The sequence below is a fragment of the Schistocerca gregaria genome, chromosome X (genome assembly GCF_023897955.1).
Source record: "Schistocerca gregaria isolate iqSchGreg1 chromosome X, iqSchGreg1.2, whole genome shotgun sequence".
Classification (NCBI taxonomy): domain Eukaryota; kingdom Metazoa; phylum Arthropoda; class Insecta; order Orthoptera; family Acrididae; genus Schistocerca; species Schistocerca gregaria.
Window position 1 is genome coordinate 104853051 of NC_064931.1, and position 27359 is coordinate 104880409.

The 27359-nt window shown below is 38.7% G+C and overlaps 1 protein-coding gene across 12 annotated transcripts in view; it reads left to right on the plus strand.

Annotated features, from left to right (window-relative positions):
- The window catches only part of LOC126297857 (protein sickie), a 1116277-nt gene that overhangs the window by 1017893 nt on the left and 71025 nt on the right, over positions 1–27359 (plus strand). For 10 of the 12 annotated variants that reach the window (XM_049989129.1, XM_049989128.1, XM_049989130.1 and 7 more), the window contains 6 exons: positions 1573–1710; positions 13620–13735; positions 14422–14573; positions 21472–21555; positions 24693–24837; positions 25923–26056. In XM_049989129.1, the coding sequence (XP_049845086.1) occupies positions 1573–1710; positions 13620–13735; positions 14422–14573; positions 21472–21555; positions 24693–24837; positions 25923–26056 (769 nt within the window). The remainder of the gene's footprint in view (positions 1–1572; positions 1711–13619; positions 13736–14421; positions 14574–21471; positions 21556–24692; positions 24838–25922; positions 26057–27359) is intronic. The other 2 variants (XM_049989132.1, XM_049989135.1) reach the window with 1 other exon arrangement.

The following is a 27359-nucleotide window of genomic DNA, read 5'->3' on the forward strand; positions in this document are numbered from 1 at the left end:
CTGAAACCACAGTGTCATTTCTGTTGCCTGAGACTGCAGTCGCGTGTGTGAGTTACATTTGTGTGTGTGTGTGTGTGTGTGTGTGTGTGTGTGTTGTTGGTGAAGGCCTTAATGACCAAAAGCTTTAATTGTGAGTGTCGCTTTGTTGTGCCTATCTGTGACTCAGTATCTCCATCTCCGCTGTATGGTGAGTAGTAAGTTTCCGTCTCATAATATTGTTATAATATACAATAAAATGCATAGTAGCACATCAGTTTAGTTAGCTTGACATGTTCCATTTATTGCTGATCCACCTTAGATGGCATTATGGCGGAACACTGAACACATTTTTCAGCAGAATTTTTGTAGATCTGAAGATAACACCAAGGTCTGTAAAAACTGATTGTTGAAAATAAAGGAAAGTATATGTGATCTTGGCTTTCGAATTTTCTTTTTTACCAAGTAAAACAGATCACTCCTCATTTCCCAACATGATAAAAAATCAGTTGTCTTACCCAATGTTTTCTTGGTTGACTCTTGGCAGCTAATGTAACAAAGCATTTGCTGGTTCAATAATATTTTCTTTTGGAACATATTTAGGTGCTATGGTAAAATTTGTCTATTTGGCCAGGACCTTTATACTGACATTACTAAGAGTATGGCTTGGAAAGTTGACCACCATCCAATGCTTTTCAGCAGAAGATGATAACATAGGAAGGCCTATATCTGGAGTGTTGAACTACTATGTCTATCTGTTGGAGATACTGTCACTCGATTGGGTAGCTTGTTGGTTGGTGAACCTGTCACCATTATCTCGAACCACTGCTTCCAATTTTCTGGCAGGGAAAGGTTGCATCTGAATCAGTCTCCTGTTGTTGACCTCAAAGTTGTAGCATGTATTATGAATATTTCTCTGCAGCAATGCTTTACTGCCTTGGAGACCTTTTTCAGTGTTATATGGGTCCCATCAGCTGAAGGAATTTAGCTACAGTGTCCATATCCCAGCATCTTTTCCAAAAAGTGGGGCTATTCAGTGATTTGCATCTCTTTACCCTCTACAATTTCAGCTGCTGAATTGTGTGTGTGTGTGTGTGTGTGTGTGTGTGTGTGTGTGTGAGAGAGAGAGAGAGAGAGAGAGAGAGAGAGAGAGAGAGAGAGAGAGAGAGAGAGAGAGAGAGTTGTGTGTGTGTGTGTGTGTGTGTGTGTGTGTGTGTGTGTGTGTGTGTGAGAGAGAGAGAGAGAGAGAGAGAGAGAGAGAGAGAGAGAGAGAGAGAGATTGTTCCAAAAGAAGCCTTATGATGTTTGCTAAAAATACATTGTGGGCAGTGGAGATCATTTGAGAGAAATAAAAGTATGTTGATAATTTTTTCTTATCTTCTTTTAATATCATTTATTAATATTTTAGAAACATGATTTTTATTTTTATTATTAACGAGTTTGGTCACTGAAAAATTTATTTTGTTTCTTATTTTATATATACATTCACCATTTTTCATTTATTTCAACCCTTCCCCACTGTAGATGGTATCTATATTTGACTGTCCTCACGTGAGGGTTAATCACAATTTATTTTTTGGGATTTGTAAATTATAGGTCAACTAAATCAGAGAAGCTTTATCCGTCCATGCTGCAGCGCTCTGAAGAAATTGAACCCTACTACTGTGTTCCTCTTGGAGCCTCACAGCCAACTAGCCCCACTCCCAGCCAAGTTTCTCAAGGAACTCCTTCGAGGTAAATGCCTGTCTCTCTGTGTTTTTAAATGTTTCCATCATTCATTGTTGGCCAGCAGTTGTATGTTATAGTGGTTGTGTATTTTATAGTTTGAAAATAACTTATTATTAGAAACAACAGACACTAAACAAAGTACTGCAAGGATTGTAGTTTTCAGTTTAATCCAAGACTTATTACTTGTTTGCACAGTATGAACTGAGCAAGTATCTTCCGTAACACTTCGTTGAATGTGTCAGAAATGTTTCGTAAAATCAACACAGTATGCAGTGTAAAACCAGACTTTCTATTTAATTGCATCATTGAAAAATATATGCATAAATGAATAAGAAAAGGAAACAGCTAATGCTATTCACCCTAAAGGGATAAAATGCTGCCAGATACACACATAAAAAAATCAGTAACTATAACTTGTTCATATTGGCCCATGCACTACAGTACATTCAGATTTACCTTTGTGGTGGAGCACCAGTTGTTTAAGTAAAAAATCTCCAGTGTACTGCTCACTATCTTTGTTGTGGAAACATGAGTTTCACAAAAATGATTGCAGAAAATACCCGAGTAGGAATCTTCAACAACTTGCTGTTAACATCATTAATTTTACTGACAGTGAGAACAAGAAAGATGTAATAATGTCGACAGAGAAAGTGACATGAAGTATAAGCAAATATTGACAATCAGAGGTTAAGTGAGTAAGTGCTAAGTGGAGTTGGCTTTAGGTGTATATCCCAAAGCAGAATAAGTTTAGCACACACATTCCAGTCAATGAAGGAAAATTGGCGGAAAAAAATTCATGTAGTTGGGAATTTTTGTACAGTGATAGGAGGGAGTGTGAGAAACAACATACTGAAAGCCCTGACCAGTGGAGGGGGAGGGGAGTGCTTTAAAGCCCACTTTATATTTCTCTTGAATAACTCAAAAACCCTCGCTTGTAGTGAAAATGTTCCCCAATGCAAAATTAAACCATTTTAAATTTCCTACAAAATGATCTCTTTCATTTTTATCGAGGACCAGTAGTTTTTGCATTGCAGGGGATGGAAAAATAGCAGATTATTAAAAATAATGTTTTAATTTTATTTTGTTTATTGTTAAATGAATTTGTTTAAGAACGAATATTAAAATAATGAGTGTGTTTAATGCGTCTAATTGCAGTAGAGCCCATATTAAGGGGAAAATTGTGTAACAGAGTGGGAGAAAGTCAGTGGGATAGAAGCTTGAGATGAGACAAGGTAGGTCACAGGATTGTGGACATGCACTTGTCTGCTTCATAGGTCTGTAAACTGAAGAGTGAGCAGACAATTCCCCATTCTGCTTACCACAGTACATCACAAGAAGCAACTAAAAGGTGTTTCACAAACTTATCCTGACTCTTCCACAGCTCACTATGTGAATCACTGCAACAAAGTGTGCAGACATGCCCAAGTTGTGTTTATTTTCCACAGGGCCCATTAACACTACATGGAATACAGACAGAAGTTACTAATAATAATAACACAAGAAATGCATATGGACAGATTCTATGTTCTGTGTTGTCAGTGATTCATAAGGTGTGCAGTAGAAGAATTGGTATAACTTTATGAAACATCCTGTAGTTGCTTCTAGTGATGTATTGGGGTAGAGAGAGTTAGTAATTGTCTGCTCTCACTTCAGTTTGCAGAACTATGGAAAGGGGGGGGGGGGTTGCATGACCACAATCCGGCAACCTTCTTCCCCTAGTGATTCTACCCACCATCTTGTTAAGACTCCCAGAATATAATTTCTACTTTGACATGGCTCTATTGCACTTACATGTGGCACACACAATTAATATTTGTTCACATCCTACTTCATTTAACAACAAATAATAATTTTATAACATGAAAACACTGATTTTGATAATCTGATATTTTTCCATCCTCTGTTGTGCAAACACTATTATCCTAGAGAAAAGTAAGACCTTTTTGTAAGAAATTTAAAATGCTTACTTTGTGCTGTGAAATATTTTCAATGGAATGGTTTTTGAGTTATTCAAGCAGAGCATAAAATAGTTAGCTCTAAACCCAACCCCCATGCTCTCACCCCACTGCTCGGGATTTTTAGGATGCTGTTTATGGCACTCACTCTTACCACTGTGCAAAATTTTGTGACTTCATGAATTTTTTCTCCTATTCAGCCTTTTTTGGTTTTCATTGTCTGGGCTAACAGTAAATACAGGATATTTCAAAAAGAATAACCTGACTTTGGATGGTGATAATTACGAAACATGGGACATGTTGGCAAGGAAATGTGTGTTGTTTGAATGGATGTGGCCTAGAGTTTCAGAAAATTGGTGTTAAATGTCAGTCAGTGAGTCTTTTCACTTTTCAGTGAGTCAGATGTAAGATGACTTCTGCTCGACAGAAGACGTTCTGTGTGCTGCAGTTTGCAAAGAGTAAATCAGTGATTTAAGTCCAGTGTGCTTTTCGTTGGCATTCTGGCATTGACCCACCTGCTCCCAAAAAATATTTGTTGGTGGTATTGCCAGTTTAAAGAGACAGGATGCTTGTGCAGATTTAAGAGTCTAGGTCGACCACCCATGTTTGAAGACATGATGGAAAGAATTGGGCAAACGTTCAAGCAGAGTCCATGAAAATCAACTCACTATGCAAGTAGTGAACTGGCAATGCCTCATACAACTGTCTGGCGAATGTTAAGGCATCATTTAGTCTATAAACCATTATAGACTGTCACAACAACATACATCAGTTTCTCAGTGACACTCTGTCTCAACATTGGATATTGTGCATGGGACCCTGAGACACTGCCGCGCATTCTTGGCCTCCAAGATTGCCAGACACGACCCCATCTGATTTTTTTTCTTATGGGAATATATGAAGGAAAGTGAGTTTATCTCCCCTTTACCTCATGACTTAGAATTAGTGAACAGAATAATAGCTATGATAACTTCTGTAAAAGCAGATACATGATGTAAAGTTCATGATGAATTTAGGAATTTAGCTATCATTTAGATGTTGTTCCCCCCGCTGGTGGTGGACACCTAGAGCATTTATAATAGCATAGCTAAAACTTAAAGATTTTGTGAGTATTTTTGCAACCCATCCCACGTTTACAGTATGTTTTTATCAATAAATATAGAGTTTTGAAATCAGGTCAGTCTTTTTTGAAACACCCTGTATTTCATATTTTTCCATTGTTCCTTAGTAGCTTCAAAATTTTTGGAAGTGTGCTCTGTCTATGCAACTAAATGAATTTTTATACATATATTACGTATTATGTCATAGTTACAATGTGTTTCTATGTTAGATTTTATTGTGTTTTTCTATTGTTTTCCTTATTAGAAACAACTTTTGTGGCACGAATATCATGATGTTAAATTATCGTTTGGTGTTACTTAAGATTTTCGTTGTTGTTAGTCCATATGTGTGGTCCTAGTGCTCCAGCTGGTCGATTTCCAGCATTTTTGTGATCTACAAGGTGATTATAATTAAAGTTATACTTTCAAACCGCTGTAGAAATAACACAACTAGCCAGAATGATGTCAAATTGCAGTGGAATATTATTGGAGAAGGGGGACAATGTATGGCAGAAGAAAAATAAATAGTTACAAAATGTAGCAATAGATGGCACTTAAGCATCTTAATTTAATAGTGATCGACTGCAAATGACAAATGAAACATACACCACCACCTAAGGTGTACGTTTGACATTAAACAAACTGTACTGTTCAGTGTGCATCAGTGTACAGCTGTGATACTGTTAGTTACATGAGCCCATCCTCCACGGCAAGTTCATATCACATCAGATGGGAAAAACCAGTTTTTAATTGTCCTGAGGCCAAAAACTGCATAAAAATCATCAATCACATCGGTTTTTAATTCTCCTGAGGCCAAAAACCACATAAAAAGCGTCAATCAAAATCAGATTGGATTATTAATTTCCGTGTGATTGGAGCAAAACATGTTCAAGATGCTGTCCACCGTTTTCTGCAGCAAATTGAAATCGAGAAACAGTATGTTCCAAAACTGATCAGAGTGTTTCTGGGGTCATGTTCAGAATGTGTTACTTAATGTGTGCCTTCAATTCGGCTAAGTTTGCAATCAGAACACTGAACACAACATCTTTCAGGCAGCCCCACAGCCAGAAGTCACACAGATTAAGATCAGGTGATAAGGATGCCCAGGCTGTAGTGAAATGGCAGCTGATAATTCTAGCATTTTAAAAACGCCGTTTCAGCAGCTGCTTAACTGTATTTGCAATGTGCGGAGGTGAGCCATGTTGCATAAAAATGATCCCATCCACACGTCCATGCTCTTGGAGAGCTGGAATGACGTGGTTGCGCAAAAGACACTCATAGCACTTACCAGTGACAATACAGGTAACAGGACCGAAAGCACCTGTCTCTTCGAAAAAATATGGTCTTATGATAAGTGATGCCGTAAACCCGTACCACATGGTGACCTTTTCAGAATGAAGTGGTACTGGTTGATGTGCGTGTGGATTTTCCATTGCCCATATTCGACAATTCTGTCAGATGGAAGTGGGCTTCATCTACCCACAAAATCTTCCACAGCCAATTATTGTCCACATCCATGCGAGCAAGAAATTCTAAAGCAAAGGTCTCTCTTGCTGGCAGGTCAACAGGTAGCAACTTGTGCACATGTGTAATTTTGAATGATTAGCAAAGAAGGATGTTTCGTTGGATTTTACACACCGTGCTAACGAGTATGTCTAATGTTTGAGCAATTCTCCATGCACTACATGTTTGCGCACCTCCTTTCTTCTCCTGTTGCATTGCTGTGTCCACTGCTTCCACTTACGTCAAATCAATTCAGTTTCTCCCTCTACCAGGTTGCACAGTGAAAGAACCTGTCTTTTCGAATTTCCGAATCATTTCTCCTGACCCACGGCAATCGTCGGAACCCTTCAGTGTTCGGAACTTCTGCAGAGCGACATGTGCACAGTAATTATTCTTGTAATACAGCTTTACAAGCAGAGCGTGATACTGCAATGTGAAAGGAGGAAAAGTCCTGTACCCGGCATGTTTATACCAAGTTCAATGGATTGTGTGCATGACATATGTTTTCATTTATGTATACTGACACATACAGTGCCATCTGTTGATCAATTTTGACACAATTATTTTTCTTCTCCTGCCTTATGTTTTCACCCTTGTCTGATAATATTCTGTTGCAATTTGACGTCATTCTGACCAGTGGTGTTATTTCTACAGCATTTTGAACGTTTAACTTTAATTATAATCACCCTGTATAAGTGTGTGTTTATAGTGTGTAGTGTTGCTAACTGTCATTTTTTTGTTTATCTTCCATCTTTCGTTTGTGTTGTGTGTGTGGTTTGATATTTATCATTTCATTTTGTGTGTGTGTGTGTGTGTGTGTGTGTGTGTGTGTGTGTGTGTGTGTCTGTGTCTGTGTCTGTGTCCAACCCAAGGTTCACTACCCCCTTATTCTTTTGAGGCCTGTTATTAATTTCATGATCGCACCATCCATACCATGTGGCAAAACACGGGAACAAAATCATAATGCAACATTATGAAATGAAGAACAGCAGAACAGTAAAAATTACAAATGAACTCATAACTCAAATAAAAGACTTACACATTCCTCAAACAGTATCATTCATCCCTTTCTCGACATGAGAACATTTACACCTCGATACTCACTGCAGATATAAAACTAATTGAAGAAAACTTCCTGACATATAACAAACTACCTGCAGACAATAATCAATGAAATAACCAGAACTCTCAAAGTAATGGCATCCCAAAGTTAATTCCAATTTGTAAAGGAATTTTACTTACAAAAACATAGGCATCCAATGCGATCACCACTAGCAGAAACATTGGCAAACATATTCACCAACCAAATAGAAAACACAGTCATTGAGACAGCCATAACAAAGAAAGGATACAAAATTGTTTACTGACACAGATGTGTGGATGACATAATCTCTATGGTGAATGAACCAGCTGAGACAATAGATAAACTTCATATGGACATAAACAATATGCATAAAAATATTCAGTTCACCATGGAAAAATAACCACAAAAGAAATGCATTTCTTGGATATAACAATAAAGAGAGACACCAATAAGCACACATTTGATGTCTTTAGAAAGTCAGCAGCCATCCACCCACCCACAAAATCAAAATTTAGTAGCCATATGACTCATGTTACACAGACTAAATAATATCCCACTCACCAAATGAAACTATGAAAAAGAATTACAAACACTACAACTCATAGCCACAAACAATGGTTACAACACCCATATAGTACAAAGTCTCAACCAAAAAATCAGAACACAACACACACCTGTAACATGACTAACAGAAAGAAATGGTATACTTTAAGCAACAAACACACATCAACACACAGGATAGCAAATATATTAAAGAAATAGGGATTACACATTCCTTACAAAACAAGACACACACTCCAGTCATATTTACAAACAACAACAGACAAACCAGATAAATACCGAGGAGCCAGCATATTACCAGTTAGAATGCCAAGAATATGAATCAATATACCTGGTATGAAATGCAGAGGACTTTCAAAACTAGGAATAAAGAGCATATAAGAAGTTGGAAGTATGAAAATAGTCATTCTACCATTGCTGAACACGTGATGAAACATGTACATGAACCATCCAACATGGAACAGGACATGGAAACTATTAGAGTGAACAACCACAACAAAAAACTCCTGCCATTACCATAAAACTTTCACATACAAAGAGCCCTTGTAATCAAAAAGAAAATAACTAATGACCAAATCAGTATAAAAAATAGCTCCGTGATTATGAATGAGATTTTCATTCTGCAGTGGAGTGTGTGGTGATATGAAACTTCCTGATGGGTTAAAACTGTGTGCCAGACCAAGACTCAAACTCAGGACCTTTGCCTTTCGCAGGCGAGTGCTCTACTTCTGTGAAGTTTGGAAGGTCGGAGACGAGATACTGGCAGGATTGAAGCTGTGAGGACAGGTTGAGAGTCGTGCTTGGGTAGCTCATATGGTAGAGCACTTGCCCATGAAAGGCAAAGGTCCCGAGTTCGAGTCTCAGTCCGGCACACAGTTTTAATATGCCAGGAAGTTTCACATCAGTGCACACTCTGCTCCGGAGTGAAAGTTTCATTCTGGAAACATCCCCCAGGCTGTGGCTAAGCCATATCTCTGCAATATCCTTTCTTCCAGGAGTGCTAGTTCTGCAAGGTTCTCAGAAGAGCTTCTGTGAAATTTGGAAGGTAGGAGAAGAGGTACTGGCAGGATTGAAGCTGTGAGGATGAGTCGTGAGTCATGCTTGGGTAGCTCATGTGGTGGAGCATTTGCCCGTGAAAGGCAAAGGTCCCGAGTTTGAGTCTCAGTCTGGCACACAATTTTAATGTGCCAGGAAGTTTCAACTCCCTAATCATGTTAGGCACAGAAACAATAACAAACAGAAATCTGAAATATAATCAGAATACGTAGTTATCGAATCTTCTTCCCCCATTCTCTCTCTCTCTCTCTCTCTCTCTCTCTCTCTCTCTCTCTCTCTCTCTCTCTTACACACACACACACACACACACACACACACACACACACACAAAACAAATGAAATTAAATGAAAAATATCAAACCACAGACTCAAAACAAACAAGAAATGGAATATTAACTCACAGTGACAATTAGCAACACTACATTCTGTAAACACTCACAATAGATCACAAAATGATAAGTGCACATGATGTGTTATAATGAATGTGGGCGAAAAACACCAAAAATTGGCCTGCTGGAGCATGAGAACCACACACATGGACTAACAACACTGGAAATCGTAACAAACACCTAACGATAATTTAACATCACAACATTTGTGTTACAAAAGTTGTTTCTAATCTGAAAAACAAGAGAAAAACATGGTAAATTGTAACATAGTAATGTATTTTATGTATGAAAAGAAACATGTATTACAGCCCACTGAAGATGCTTCACCAATAAAGGAAGCGAAATGTGTATGGCAAATAACAAACTGCCTTTCATTTTAGTTGCATAGATAGAACACTCCTCCTTGAACCCTGTATTTCATGGATATAGGTAAATGTATTATTAGGCAGCAGTATCTGCAATGTTGTCACATTGTGTGCACCATAGCTTGCATCAATTTTATGAACAATATAAGGAAATACTGTGTTTCATGAAACTTCTCAGCTTTCGCAGCACATATTTGGAATTCTAGTCTAGTGAAGTAACTGTGAGAAAAATTGTTCGATCTGTGTGATTTGATTTTAAATGTGTCAGAATGAACATGTCATAATCTGCGAATGAAAGAACATAGTTGGATATTTTTTATGAAAAAATAAAGCATCAGAATTAAAATGGCTGGTAGTTTATTTAGACAAATAGTGGATAAATGTTGCAAAGTTACAGTGTCCATACTCTATGTGTCAGTCAGCATTTCATTGTTGTGGGTGCAGAGTTATATGATCTAGAAATAGGAAGGAAAATGTTGTTTGGGAAACAGCCATGTCAACTGAATCCCTCTCCAGAGCTGTTGAGTGTCCTTGATAATTTCAAATGCAAAGCCATAAGACCTTTCCATTTACATGTGGCTGCTGCATCTACATCTACATCTTACTCTGCAATCCACCTAATGGTAAATGGCGGAGGGTTCTTTCGGTACCACTATCTGATCCCTCCAACACTGTTCCACTCACGAATAGTGCATGGGAAGAATGATTGTCAGTAAGCCTCTGTATTGGCTGTAATTTCTCGAATTTTCTCCTCATGGTCAATATGTGAGATGCACGTGGGAGGAGGTAATATGTTGTCTGACTCCTGAAAATTGCTGTCCCGAAATTTCAATAGTAAATCTCTCCGTGATGCCCAACTGCCTGATATTGTGTATCCTTTCTCGTAGTTGGATGACAACATATCATCCTGGAGCTGGCGGTGTTGATGTGAAGGGATACCATAGCAAATTGTGGAATTGCCTTCTCATCATGACAGCACAGTAGCTCAATAAATAAGTCTTATTGACAACAGTTTCCCCTTACATTTAAACTGTGCCACATTTCTGTCCCATAGAGGATTGTGCTGTAAGGCTGCAGAGTGGTGTGGTGGTAACATTGAATAAAATGTTCTCCAGCTTCTAGCCATGTCAAGTGGTTGAAATTTTATGGGCTTTCGACAAAACAGTTTGTGAGAATTTTTAAGTGGTATGACTGCCGATGGGCTGCTGGTTCACCCTTACATACTATAGCTGCTGGATGTGAGATCACTGGTGCTCAAAGCATTACCGTATATGGACAGACATTGACTCTGTGTACGGTACACCCATTTAAATTGCACAGTTGATGGATCCAACACCAGGCTGCCCTCTCTATTAAGGGTATTATTGCTGATTTAGGCACACTCTTATATCATTTTTTTTTCTGCACAACAGCTAATGTTTTATGGCCAGGTGCGTGGTGTTGTAGTGTAAAGTCTGTTAGCTCCAGCTGTTGCAAATCTCTTTAGGCAGAATTGTGAGGTTATTGCCTTAGAAACAGTGCCATTAAGGCCTATTTGTTTCTTCTGGTATGTTGATGACATGTTTGTCATTTGTCCCCAAAGATGTGAAAAACTTGACAAGTTCTTGGAATATCTCAACAGAATTAACAGTAACATTGAGTTCACTATGGAAGTATAAAAATACAATGCACTGCACTTCGTTGACATCTTGGTCCACCACATATAGAATGGATACCTTGACCACAGCACCTACAGAAAAGCTGTGTACACTGATCTGTACTTGCACACCATCACTGTGTAGCACAGAAGTGCACTATGTTACAATCATTGATAGATCATACAAGAACAATATCAGGCACTGATAACCTACCTCATGAGCTGAGCCACATATACAAGGTTTTCAGGAACAGTGGCTTCTATGTTCACCAAATAAGTGAAATGATCTTAAGCTGGAATCACAATAATACCACTGATGAGTAGCAGTAGCTGTTTTGAGGCTCTGTGTCAAACAAAATAATTTGACTGCTGATAAGACACAAAATCAAATCAGTCTTCAGGACTCTGAAAAAATCTGGCAATTACTGAGACCAGTTAAAAGATGCAGCAGTTGTTAGAACACCTGAGGTCTACAAAATACCTTGCGGTTATAGCCAGTCTTACATTGGTCAAATGGTGTGTACTGTAGGACAACACAGAAAGGAACATGAGAGGTTTCATTGTCTATGCTAGCCCGAAAAATCTACTTTAGCTACACACACACACACACACACACACACACACACACACACACACACACACACACACACACACACATTAGAAAATGGTTACTGTATCAAATGTGACTAAGCCTTTGTCATGGATCGCACTAGTGGCTTCTGGGACTGTATAATTAAAGAAGCCATCAAAATAAAAATCATTGGTAGCACCCTTAATGGAGATAGTAGCCTGAGCTCAATATGGCATGGGATCCAGTGATCATTAGGTTGAAGTAGCTGTATCAAAAGCTGAATCGATGTATTTCCATACATGCTGTTGACACCAGTGACATCACTGCTGGCAACTAATGTGTATAGTAGAGTACCAGTGGTCCATAACAATTGCTTTTGTGAGTTTTATAAGTTGATGTTTACCTGATATGTACATGTATAATGCTACTGCAGGAGTCATTACAGAAGCAACTATAAACAGTTGTATCATTTTGTATGCAAAAATAAGAGGGGCGTTTGAAAAGCCCATGCAAAGTCTGAGAGATGGCACCACCGGCGCATATCGAGGTCACGTTTAGTTAGTAGCATCTTTGGAAAGCATGCACACCAAGTTTCAGCCATATTGTTCTATTTCTTTGTGTTCGGCATTCATGTGAATCAAGGAAGTGGAGTGATTGTCAAAAAATGGCCGAAAAAGAATTTCGTGTGGTGATTAAACATTACTTTATGAAAGGCAAAATGCCTCAGGAGACTAAAGAGAAGCTTGATAAACATTACAGTGACTCTGAAATTTTGATTAGAACAGTTTATAAGTGGTTTAAAATTTTTCGGAGTGGCCATATGGGCACAAGCGATGCTGAACGTTCTGGACGACCTGTGGAGGTTACGACTCCAGAAATAATTGATAAAATCCATGATATGGTGATGGGTGACAGAAGAGTTAAGGTGCGTAAGATTGCTAGTGCTGTGGGCACCTCAGATGAACAGGTACATAATATTTTGCATAAACATTTGGAGATACGAAAGCTATCCACAAGATGGGTTCCGCGATTGCTCACGCTTGACCAAAAGCAGAATGAGACCAATGGATTACCAAGGGAGAATCTGCACCAAAAAAGGTGAAGGCCATTCCTTTGGCCAGAAAGGTTATGGCGACTGTCTTTTGGGATTCGCAAGGGATAATCCTCATCGACTATCTGGAAAAGAGTAAAACTATTACAGGTGCATATTATTCATTGTTCTTGGACCATTTGAAAACTGAGCTGCAAGAAAAACGCTGGTGATTGGACCCCAAAAAAGTCCTTTTCCATCACGACAATGCACCAGCACACACCTCAGCAGTTGTGGTCACAAAATTGATGGAAATAGTATTCCAACTTATTTCACATCCCCAATTTCACATCCGGACTGGGCTCCCTACTACTATTTGTTCTCCGATTTGAAGAAATGGCTGGCGGGACAAAGATTTTATTCAAACGAGGAGGTGATTGCAGCATCTAATAGCTATTTTGCAAATTTGGACAATTCCTATTATTCGGAACGGATCAACAAATTAGAACAGCGTTGGATGAAGTGTGTAAGTCTAAAAGGAGACTAGGTCGAAAAATTAAAAAAAGTTTAACCCAAACATGTTAATAGTTTTTATTTTTGGAAGGACTGTTCAAACGTCCCTTATATGTGTTAAATGTGTTTATAAATTTTTTGCTCATTTCCAGATTCAACTATCCTGTGTCCCCTATTACGTCTTCTGCATCTAGTCATGTTTTGAGCCGCACCAGCATGTCGCCTTACTCTGGTTTGCTGTCCAAAACAAACTCTAAAGATGATGAAGGTGAGAACAGCAGTTTCAGAATACAGAATAGATAGTTATTGTTGCTTAAAAATTAAATTATATATTCAACACTCTTTCTAGTTTATATAAAGAAATGGGAGTGTTGACAAATAAGGTCAGGAAAATAATAAAGTTGTCCAGTTTAAAAATAAACTGTATTGTTTAGCTGTTCTAGAGTCTTCATTGGATATCTTTGAATTCATGAGGAAACATAATAATTTCACAGTAATGATTGAATATCATTTGCTCCTCCCCTAGCATTCACTTTCATTTTAGATAACTGACTTATTTGATGTGTATTTCTTAAGCTGCATACTGAGGAGTGTGATAGCAGTTGAAAATTGCTGGTAGCCCACTGTTGCAATAAAATAGCAAGAAAATTATTTTCTGAGATTTATTTAAAATATGTTATTCAAATATTGATGATGTATTGCATTACAGTAGTACTACCCATTATTACATTTCGTGTAATTTATGCATTTATATTTATTAGTTCACAGGCTTAATTTCATAGATATTTTACTCTACAGAAGTGTTTAAAACAGATTTCATGTATGATTAGATATTTTGTCTTATCCAAAAATCTATTGCTGATAACAACTGAAATGACAACTTTCACAATTTTGTGTATAAATTATTCTCAGTTGAGCAGCAATGACCTACAATAATATGCTTTTATTTTCTAGTACATGGTTCATCAGTAAGTCTGGTATCAACAACATCATCCTTGTACAGTACTGCTGAAGAGAAGCAAGCACATGAAATCCGAAAACTGAGGAGAGAGCTGATGGACGCACAAGAGAAAGTCCACACTCTTACAAGCCAGTTATCTACCAATGTGAGTAAAAACCAGTCAATATTTCAATAAATGCGTGGAAAAACTCTCTTGCACATGTCAGATTTACTGTTATTGATAAAGAAATTATAATTCAAAATTTTTCCATTTGTACTGAGAGATATGCTTTTTGTGTGCAATTCCCTTATCCCCAATCGCCCCCCTCCTTATATATTCTATACTCTCTAAATTGGTTCACTTTTGATTTTTTTTTAGTCAGGACCTGTCTTTTTCCCAATAATACTGGATGTTTGTTACCTCCATTTGTGGAGAAAAATTTGCTAACTTTCTGAAATTTATTAAATCATCAATACATGTGCTGGCTAAAAATGACTTTGTATTTCTGTTGGAAAAGTTATTCTTAAAATTTATTTTACACTATGTGATCAAAGGTATCTGGATACCTGGCTGAAAATAACTTACTAGTTCACAGTGCCCTCCATTGGTAATGCTGGAATTCGCTATGGTGTTGGCCTACCCTTAGCCTTGATGACACATTCCACTCTCACAGGCACACGTTCAATCAGGTCTGGAAGGTTTCTTGGGGAGTGCTGCAATGAGAAGCCTGGCATGAAGTCCGCATTCTAAAACATCCCAAAGGTGTTCTATAGGATTCAGGTCAGCACTCTTTGCAGGCCAGTCCATTACAGGGACGTTATTGTCATGTAACCACTCTGCCACAGGCCGTGCATTATGAACAGGTGCTTGATCGTGTTGAAAGACGCAATCGCCATCCCCGAATTGCTCTTCAACAGTGGGTCGCAGGAAGGTGCTTAAAACATCAATGTAGGCCTGTGGTGTGATAGTGCCATGCAAAACAACAAGGGGTGCAAGCCCTCTCCATGAAAAACACGACCACACTATAACACCACCACTTCCAAATTTTACCGTTGCGACTGCACATGCTAGCAGATGACATTCACCGGACATTAGCCATACCCACACCTTGCCATTGGATCACTACATTGTGTACTGTAATTTGTCATTCCACACGTTTTTCCACTGTTAAACCGCCCAATGTTTACGCACCTTACACCATGTGGGGCATCGTTTGGCATTTACCAGCGTGATGTGTGGCTTATGAGCAGCTGCTCGACCCTGAAATCCAAGTTTTCTCACCCCCTACCTAACGGTCATAGAACTTGCAGTGGACCCTGATGCAGAGTGAAAATCTCATTCTGGAAATATTCCCCAGGCTGTGGCTAAGCCATGTCTCCGCAGTATACTTTCTTTCAGGAGTGCTAGTTCTGCAAGTGTCGCAGGAGAGCTTCTGCAACGTTTGGAAGGTGGGAGACGAGATACTGGCAGAAGTAAAGCTGTGACGACTGGACGTGAGTCGTGCTTCTGTAGCTCAGATGGTAGAGCACTTGCCTCAGGTCCCGAGTTTGAGTCTCGGTCGGGCACACAGTTTTAATCTGCCGGGAAGTTTCATATCAGCACACACTCCGCTGCAGAGTGAAAATCTCATTCTGGATCCTGATGTAGTTCAGAATTCCTGCGTGATGGTCTGTATAGATGTCTGCCTATTACACGTTACAACCCTCTTCAGCTGTCAGCGGTTTCTGTCTCTCATTAAGGTTGGCCTGTATGCTTTTGTGCTGTATGTGTCCCTTCACGTTTCCACTTCACTATCACATCAGTAACAGTGGACCTAAGGATGATTGGGAGTGTGGAAATCTCGCATAAAGACGTAGGACTCAAGCGGCACCAAATCACCTGACCATGTTCAAAGTCCGTGAGTTCCATGGAAGGCCCCATTCTGCTGTCTCAAGGTGTCTAATGACCACTGAGGTCTCTCACAGGAGTATCTGGCAGTAGGTGGCAGCAAAATGCACCTAATATGAAAAACATATGTTTTGGGGTCTGTTTGGATATTTCTGATCACATAGTTTATTTTAAGAAAAGACTCTGCAACCACAACAAGTTTTGTTGCGCGTGTCAGATGCAATTTTGTACACTTTCAAGGTAACTCAGTTTCACATAACCACCACTTAAAAATCACTACTGAATATTTTGAGAAGTCTGTTCTCGTAAAGAACATCCATTATATTCAAGCTTGGTATATTTCTTATACACTCCTGGAAATTGAAATAAGAACACCGTGAATTCATTGTCCCAGGAAGGGGAAACTTTATTGACACATTCCTGGGGTCAGATACATCACATGATCACACTGACAGAACCACAGGCACATAGACACAGGCAACAGAGCATGCACAATGTCGGCACTAGTACAGTGTATATCCACCTTTCGCAGCAATGCAGGCTGCTATTCTCCCATGGAGACGATCGTAGAGATGCTGGATGTAGTCCTGTGGAACGGCTTGCCATGCCATTTCCACCTGGCGCCTCAGTTGGACCAGCGTTCCTGCTGGACGTGCAGACCACGTGAGACGACGCTTCATCCAGTCCCAAACATGCTCAATGGGGGGACAGATCCGGAGATCTTGCTGGCCAGGGTAGTTGACTTACACCTTCTAGAGAACGTTGGGTGGCACGGGATACATGCGGACGTGCATTGTCCTGTTGGAACAGCAAGTTCCTTTGCCGGTCTAGGAATGGTAGAACAATGGGTTCGATGACGGTTTGGATGTACCGTGCACTATTCAGTGTCCCCTCGACAATCACCAGAGGTGTACGGCCAGTGTAGGAGATCGCTCCCCACACCATGATGCTGGGTGTTGGCCCTGTGTGCCTCGGTCGTATGCAGTCCTGATTGTGGCGCTCACCTGCACGGCGCCAAACACGCATACAACCATCATTGGCACCAAGGCAGAAGCGACTCTCATTGTTGAAGACGACACGTCTCCATTCATCTGTGCATTCACGCCTGTCGCGACACCACTGGAGGCGGGCTGCACGATGTTGGGGCGTGAGCGGAAGACGGCCTAACGGTGTGGAGGACCGTAGCCCATCTTCATAGAGATGGTTGCGAATGGTCCTCGCCGATACTCCAGGAGCAACAGTGTCCCTAATTTGCTGGGAAGTGGCGGTGCGGTCCCCTACGGCACCGCATAGGATCCTACGGTCTTGGCGTGCATCCGTGCGCCGCTGCGGTCCGGTCCCAGGTCGACGGGCACGTGCACCTTCCGCCGACCACTGGCGACAACATCGATGTACTGTGGAGACCTCACGCCCCACGTGTTGAGCAATTCGGCGGTACGTCCACCCGGCCTCCCGCATGCCCACTATACGCCTTTAGCTCAAAGTCCGTCAACTGCACATACGGTTCACATCCACACTGTCGTGGCATGCTACCAGTGTTAAAGACTGCGATGGAGCTCCGTATGCCACGGCAAACTGGCTGACACTGACGGCGGCGGTGCACAAATGCTGCGCAGCTAGCACCATTCGACGGCCAACACCGCGGTTCCTGGTGTGTCCACTGTGCCGTGCGTGTGATCATTCCTTGTACAGCCCTCTCGCAGTGTCCGGAGAAAGTATGGCGTGTGTGACACACCGGTGTCAATGTGTTCTTTTTTCCATTTCCAGGAGTGTAGGTCTGTAGTAGATGAAGTCAAATGATACAGGCCTATAAACTTAATTGCCAGATTTTACTGTAGAATTCGTTTTCTGAATTCCAAATATCTTTGCACGTTGTACTTTTTTCCACTAGATGCATATCTCACACTAGTACAATATAGGAATAATTTTTTTTCTAGAGTCTTTTCCAGGATATCGATGTGCAGTCCCCATTTTACTGTTCTCAACTGTCCACTAGTTGCATGTGACATTATATCGTTAGAGCTCTGCTACTGCAAAATTGAAAAAAATGGAAAATAAACAGTAATTTCTTGTTTTTTCTTTTTCTTGTGCTTTTGTCCCACATCAGCACATGGACGACATGGTTAGTTTACATATTTTGCATTGAAGTTGTGGTCAGAGGCCCTTCCTGTCACCAGCCCATTACAAAGCCCTCCCCTCCAGGATAGAATATGTGTACTACAACTGTCTGTGTGGAGTGTTATTCATGTTTAAGTGAGCAAAAGTGTTCTCTGTGTTTGCATATTGTGTAACTGAGGTGGCACTTAGGTATCAGCCTGGTATTCACCTAGTAGGATATGTCAAACAGTGTAGAAACCACATCCAGGTCAACCAGCTCAATGACCCTTATTGTTAATCCACAAGGAAGATTCAGTCTGGACCGGCTTACTGTCCTGCCCTGGGAGCAGTGCTGTAACGTGCATGGCTGTCCAGTTGGGTTGAAAATAAATAAAAAGAAACTTAATTATTGTTGTAAACTGAAATGACAGCAAAGTTATTGAAAGTTGTCAGTTAGTGAAGTTTGTATGCCTTGTTTCAAATTAAAATTCATAATTGCAATTCAGATAGATTATATAATGGTAAGACAGAGATTTAGGAACCAGGTTTTAAATTGTAAGACATTTCCAGGGGCAGATGTGGACTCTGACCACAATCTATTGGTTATGAACTGTAGATTGAAACTGAAGAAACTGCAAAAAAAGTGGGAATTTAAGGAGATGGGACCTGGATAAACTGTCTAAACCAGAGATTGTACAGAGTTTCAGGGAGAGCATAAGGGAACAATTAACAAGAATGGGGGAAAGAAATACAGTAGAAGAAGAATGCGTAGCTTTGAGGGATGAAATAGTGAAGGCAGCAGAGTATCAAGTAGGTAAAAAGACTAGGGCTAGCAGAAATCCTTGGGTAACAGAAGAAATATTGAATTTAATTGATGAAAGGAGAAAATATAACAATGCAGTAAATGAAGCAGGCAAAAACGAATACAAACGTCTCAAAAATGAGATCGACAGGAAGTGCAAAATGGCTAAGCAGGGACAAATGTAAGGATGTAGAGGCTTATCTCACTAGGGGTAAGATAGATGTTGCCTACTGGAAAATTAGAGAGACCTTTGGAGAAAAGGGAACCACTTGTATGAATATCAAGAGCTCAGATGGAAACCCAGTTCTAAGCAAAGAAGGGAAAGCAGAAAGGTGGAAGGAGTATATAGAGGATCTATTCAAGGGCGATGTACTTGAGGACAATATAATGGAAATGGAAGAGAGGATGTAGATGAAGATGAAATGGGAGATATGATACTGTGGGAAGAGTTTGACAGAGCACTGAAAGACCTGAGTCGAAGCAAGGCCCCGGGAGTAGACAACATTCCATTAGAACTACTGACAGCCTTGGGAGGGCCAGTCCTGACAAAACTCTACCATCTGGTGAGCAAGATGTATGAGACAGGCGAAATACCCTCAGACTTCAAGAACAATATAATAATTCCAATACCAAAGAAAGCAGGTGTTGACAGATGTGAAAATCAGTTAAATAAGTCACGGCTGCAAAATACTAATGCGAATTCTGTACAGACGTATGGAAAAACTAGTAGAAGCCGACCTTGGGGAAGATCACTTTGGATTCCGTAGAAATATCAGAACACGTGAGGCAATACTGACCCTACGACTTATCTTAGAAACTAGATTAAGGAAAGGCAAACCTACATTTCTAGCATTTGTAGACTTAGAGAAAGCTTTCGACAATGTTGACTGGAATACTCTGTTTCACGTTCTGAACGTGCCAGGGGTAAAATACGGGGAGCGAAAAGCTATTTACAATTTGTACAGAAACCAGATGGCAGTTACAAGAGTGGAGGGACATCAAAGGGAAGCAGTGGTTGGTAAGGGAGTGAGACAAGGTTGTAGCCTCTCCCCAATGTTATTTAATCTGTATATTGAGCAAGCAGTGAAGGAAACAAAAGAAAAGTTTGGAGTAGGTATTAAAATTCATGGAGAAGAAATAAAAACTTTGAGGTTCGCCAATGACATTGTAATTCTGTCAGAGACAGCAAAGGTTCCTGAACAGAATGGACAGTGTCTTGAAAGGAGGATATAAGATGAACATCAACAAACGCAAAACGAGGATAATGGAATGTAGTTGAATTAAGTCGGGTGATCCTGAGGGAATTAGATTCGGGAATGAGACACTTAAAGAAGTAAAGGAGTTTTGCTATTTGGGGAGCAAAATAACTGATGATGGTTGAAGTAGAGAGGATATAAAATGTAGACTGGCAATGGCAAGGAAAGCATTTCTGAAGAAAAGAAATTTGTTAACATCGAGTATAGATTTAAGTGTCAGGAAGTCGTTTCTGAAAGTATTTGTATGGAGTGTAGCCATGTATGGAAGTGAAACGTGGATGATAAATAGTTTGGACAAGAAGAGAATAGAAGCTTTCAAAATGTGGTGCTACAGAAGAATGCTGAAGATTAGATGGGTAGATCACATAACTATGAGGAGGTATTGAATAGAATTGGGGAGAAGAGGAGTTTGTGGCACAACTTGACAAAAAGAAGGGACCGGTTGGTAGGACATGTTTTTAGGCATCAAGGGATCACAAATTTAGCATTGGAGGGCAGCGTGGAGGATAAAAATCGTAGAGGGAGACCAAGAGATGAATACACTAAGCAGATTCAGAAGGATGTATGTTGCAGTAGGTACCGGGAGATGAAGAAGCTTGCACAGGATAGAGTAGCATGGAGAGCTGCATCAAACCAGTCCCAGAACTGAAGACAACAACAACAACAACAACAACAACAGAAAGCTGCGTCAAACTAGTCCCCGGACTGAAGACCACAACAACAACAATTGCAATTAGTACTATATGCAGCCATACAAGCTCAAGAGAACAGTGTACCTATGTACCACCCATCATCCCTCGGTATGTGAGGTTGTCTGTCTAAATTTCAGTCAGTATGTTGTTTACATCCTGGGATTTCCCTTATGATGATACATTGGGTATTAGGCCTCCTAATGCATTTTGGAACTCCTTGCCTCTTTAATTCTATACAGCATTGTATGTGTACAATAATATAATTTATTCATAAGTGATACAGTTGCATAAACTCAGAAGAACTAATATTTGTTTTCCTTTTTTTTTAGGCACATGTTGTGTCTGCATTTGAGCAATCCTTATCAAATATGACACAGCGACTTCAGCACCTTACTTCAACAGCTGAGAGAAAGGTAAAGTTGACAATACCTTCAATATAAATAGGGGAACACAGTGTAGTTTCACCAGTGTTCACCTGACGGTGGCCAGAAGACTTTGTGCCAAAATATCATGACAGCAAGTTACTGATATCTGGCTTTTCACTTGAATTTCATGGAACTATGTATACATAGTTTATTATCATAGTCAAAAGTACGGAATACAGAATACCAAAATATATGGTGATTAATTTGTGAAGCCTGAAATAGTCAGGGAGGAGACAGCAGTCTTAATGTAGTTTATTTAACAAAAAAATTTTAAAGTAAAAAATTTTTAATGCCTAAAACAAAGCTTTCCTATTACAGTTAAAAGTCCAATAACAAGTTTCTGTTGGTTTGTGCAACCATCTTCACATTTTTCAAAATGTATAAAAGCAGTGAATACGCATTGGAAAGCATCGTTAGCTGTAGTCATGCAATGACGTGCATTCATAAATGCCAAGACAATGACAGTATGTAGTTTAAAAATGTAACCATGAGCAAGCCAGGTTGTAGACTCTAATCTCTAAGGATGTTAATAATAATGAAGGAAAATAGCCAGTTGCATGAGTAAAAATTGCATTAAAAGCTCATAATTTTCAATTTTGTAGCAGGTTTTATAATGAGAATAGTATATGCAATAGTTCCAAAAATTCTCAACTTTTCCATAGACTCCCTTACAAAAGAATGATCCAGCATGGTTTATGAAATTGCGATCTTTAAAAAATGTGTACAGGTTGAAGAATAAAAAGAAAATGTCACAAGCCCACCAGCCTTGAGGCTGTAATACCTGCTAATAGTTTAAAATAATGAGCTTCTGATGCAACTTTTGCTCTTGCAACTGGCCATTTTCCTTCATTATTACCATAATCCTCTAAGATCATGGGCTACTACCTGGCTTGTTCACTGTGACATTTTTAAACTTCATTCTTCATTGCCTTGGTATTTACAAATGCATTTCATTGCATGACTGCAGGTAATGATGCTCTCCAGTGCATATTCACTGCTTTTTTTATGTTTTGAACTATCTGAAGATGGTTGTACAAAGCAACCAAAACTCGTTATTGTACTTGAATTGTAATAGGAAAATTGTGGTCTAGGAATTAAAAGATCTATACTTTAAAAATTTTTATTTAATAAAATGGTCATGAGAATGGCAAATCTCCATTCACTTTCATGATGAGATATGCATCTAACACTTAAATTCGAAGGTCAAAGTCTCTTCTAATTTGTCTTAACACTGTTAATGTAACATCCATGTATGCCTTTCCTATTGGTAAATTTTCATTCTTCCTCCAACCCTCTTTTCTTGGGATGGGGATGGATCTCTTGACTAGTTCATGCTACAGCTCAGATCTGCTGGAATTGAGTATTTTCCCTCATGTGAACTGAAATCTTTCCATAGGGACTACTAATACAGTGTGTCCTAATCAGTGTAAAATACGAGCTGTTGCATCATTCTGTCTTTGCAGTGTAGGAGCAGAACAAATTTAGCACTTTTTACAGAGGAAGGGGTTCAAAAGTGATGCAGATCCATCATAACTATTACCAAAATACATGATGCTACTTTGTTTTAGATTCTGGTGTGACATATCTGATCTGGATTTTTCTTAATGTGGGACTACGTGAGACTTCTCATAAAAAATTTAGATGGGGATGGATCTCTTGACTAGTTCATGCTACAGCTCAGATCTGCTGGAATTGAGTATTTTCCCTCATGTGAACTGAAATCTTTCCATAGGGACTACTAATACAGTGTGTCCTAATCAGTGTAAAATATGAGCTGTTGCATCATTCTGTCTTTGCAGTGTAGGAGCAGAACAAATTTAGCACTTTTTACAGAGGAAGGGGTTCTAAAGTGCTGCAGATCCATCAGAACTATTACCAAAATACATGATGCTACTTTGTTTTAGATTCTGGTGTGACATATCTGATCTGGATTTTTCTTAATGTGGGACTACGTGAGACTTCTCATAAAAAATTTAGATTTTCTCAGTGTTTGTTTATAACAATTTTTTTTTAAATGATAGGACACACACTATTCGGAAGCAGCTCAAAAGTAATTTCTTAAATTTTCATACTTGGACAGACACGAGAATGATCTACAAATTTTACAAAGAAATCAACTGCTCATTTTCCATTCATTTGGTGCTACAGTATGATTAAGCTAGGTTTAATTTCAGAGATGAATAATAGCTAAATTTATAAATGTAGAAATGTTTATTGTATTATTAATAATATTATTGGTTAATAGTAATAATAATAATAATAATAATAATAATAATAATAATAATAATAATGCACAGTTCATTTAAAATCCTTCCGCCATCTTGAAGTCACTGCATTTCTATGGTGTGAAACTGATCACAGTGTAATAAATGGCCAATATGTGATGTAAGAGTGTGCTGTGAATAAATGTAGTACCTGAAAATCAATCCACAATGTTTGTAATCCAGAGTGCTTCTATAAAAAAGCATTTTGTGACATAGTACTTGTTCTTAGGCACTGTCACACTCTTAATCCATTACCATCATGGATAAAATGAAACTGATTTACTTTTTGGCAAACTCTTTTCATTTAAAATTGTTCTCTTGCATTCTGAAATTTAAAGGAGAATGTGCTGCCTTACAGAGCTCAGTAATCAAAGTAATTATGCCTTGTGTTGTAAAATCTGTTCGTGTACTTAATGGAATTAAATTATTATTTGTGTATTCCTATATACCAGTTGTAACAAAAGGCAGTCTTTAATGCAAGAGTTTGCTTCATCATCTCCAGACTGTTCTATTCCAGGTAGCACATTTTTCACCAGTATTAACCCATCTTGTCCAGCCACCCTGTTCAGCTTTCTTGTTCCTGAAGGAGAATATCCACTGCTGCACCCCCTCCCCCCCCCCCCCCCCCCCTCTCTCTCTCTCTCTCTCTCTCTCTCTCTCTCTCTCTCTCTCTCTCTCTCTCTCTCTCCTATTACCCTCTTAAGGCACAGTCAGTTATAAACATGGTTTCGAGTACTATAGTTGTTAATCTTTAGTTTGAAATACATTAGAGACTAGTGAACATTGTATAACTCATTATTGAACTGAGAAATTGTCACACCGAACACAAAAATTTACATATGTCCTGTTTGCTTGTTGTAGGACTCTGAGCTGCTTGAGTTACGACAGACTATAGAACTACTTCGGAAGCAAAGTGTAGAAGCAGGCCTAACTTCAGCTCATATTCAGAGTATGTCTCCATCACTGGCTCGAAGGCACACGATTAATGCCACTGCTGCACTAAATGGTAGTTGTTAACAATATAGAGCACTGCATCTTTCACTAATATGTGCTTCATCATTTATGTTATCATTTGAGTTTGTAGTTATTAAGTACATTTATTCATCAGAATTTTTATCTGTTATCTCTTTGTTGCAAAAGAAACCAAAACAACTGTATTTATTAATTTTTCTTTGAATTTGGCTTTACAGTGTGCTAACGAATCTAATACCCAGTGTGCATAAAACAAGCATTAAGTGGTTTATGGTATTATGTTTTTTTCTGCCATGTGAGTTTCTGATACATCTCTCAGGAATCTTGCCCAAAAATCCTATAAATTACTATCATCCTCAGATGAAATTGTTGGTAGAAAAGTGCTACTAGTATAGTCTTCTTAGAAGTCTACCCTTCCCTTTATACCATTTCCCTTTACAGAGGGTAATCAGTGTTATATGTCAACCACTGTGCATGTTTATGATCATAGGTTGAGTAGAAGACAATAAATGTAAGTAAGGTGCGACTTTAGTGAGACTCAAATATCATCATTGTCATTTGAAGGCATGTAATACCCGAAGCAACGTGTACTTCCAAATGCTTCCTCCTGTTTGCATTGCTCATTCAAGCTGTCTTTGTAGTTAAAATTTCCTTATCTGTCTTATTGAATTCTGTCTTGCAGCAATAACATTTCACTTAAACTATTCTCGAATAATGGTTTCTCATATTTTCGTAACTTTAGCTGTGCTGTAATTGACATAATTAAAAAAATATCATTAACATTTAGAGTTCCAAATGATTCGACCATGCCACTGTTCATATATAAACTAGCTGAAGTATAACATTTTATATTATGACATGATGGCTGAAGTACTAACAGCAGTCAACTATTAGTGTTTCATTCCATTTGTGTGCCATGATCATCATTTCTGTGAGAAACTAGATGAAATACCCTTTCCATCCCTCACTTCAAAAGTTGTGTGTGTGTGTGTGTGTGTGTGTGTGTGTGTGTGTGTGTGTGTGTGTGTGTGTGTGTGTGTGTGTGTGTGTGTGTGTTGAGTGTTGAGTGTTGAGTGTAGTCATACATACTACATGTTGCTTATATATTTCTTACTGTAGGCAAGGGAACCAACATGTCTCGTCAGTTGTCTGCTGACTCTGTATCCAGTATCAACTCTCTGTCATCAGCCTGCAGTCTTTCAAGTTCAGCTCATGCACAAGATGGACATGGGAAGAAGAAGAAAAAAGGCTGGGTAAGATTTTAAGCCACAGAATTAATGTTATTAATTTGGAATAAATCTTTCTGGATCCTTTTGAGATATACTTAATATATCACTCTTAAGTCATCTGCGGCTGATTAAATGGTAATAACATTCTGTCACTTAATCTGTAAGCTCAGTTACACATTCATATTTTGTTGAAGTATTGTAAACAGAAACTTGCTTAGCATTGCATGTGTCTACAGATTTTTCAATTAATACATGCTAGAAGTAATTCAATGAGTTACTTACTAAAACATATTGTAGATGTAGTGGAATCTGAAACTGACAGAAATTCTGAAAGTGCAGTAAGACCTTTAAATAAATAAAGTGTCATATTTCCCTGAAGACATTCATTTCATCATTTTTGCTGCTTTAATGATGCATTAATTATCTTTGTTATGAAATTAAAAAAAGAAGAGACAAAATGATATATGTAGACTAAATGCAGCCAATCAGTACTACAAAGCAGTGTAAATATGCTTTAGAGTATATTAGACAACAAATACATGACTGTCAATAATTTATATATCAGATGATTATCTTAGCATCACCTTGTTTGGCACCAGAACTCTCTATCATTTAAGTTATGTTTACATTCTCATTTACGGAGACAAAGGCACAATCCCACGCATAATATGCTGTCATTACAGTCGCATGAACAACATAACTGTGTAGGCGATATAATTAATTGTATTCTTTGGAAGTGATTACTGTTGTCATAGCTACCTCAGAATGGCAGTTTTAGGACAGTGTAAGCCCTATACAGAATTATTAAATAAGTGATGGACATCATGCAATACGTGACAAACCACTAGAAATTTAGACAAAAATCGCTTGTTTCATTTCAAATTTCATTTTTGAAGCAATCAATTCATCACATTTAATGTCATTACATATGTATTTCATAGATGTTTAAACAAATAACTACATCTCTCTCTCTCACTACTTACTGCCATTATTCAAAGATCATCATCATAGAACCACGAAATGCTGTGATGCGTGTTTATTCACAGGCTACCTGCATCGGTCAAATGAGCATCTTCAAGTCACAGATTAACATACATTGCATCAGTATATAATGTTAATCAATGACTTAAAGATGGTTTCTTGTCAAAATTAGTTGTCTGTGAATAAATACAGTTTACAGCAGCTTTTGATGATTTTATAGTACTGTTCTTTAAATACAGTAAAGCGATGCAGCACATTTTGCAGGAAATATTTTGACATTATTCAGCTTGATGAAAAGTAAGCCAAAAGAAATGGTAAATATAAATCATGCAGGTTTCTTGGATAT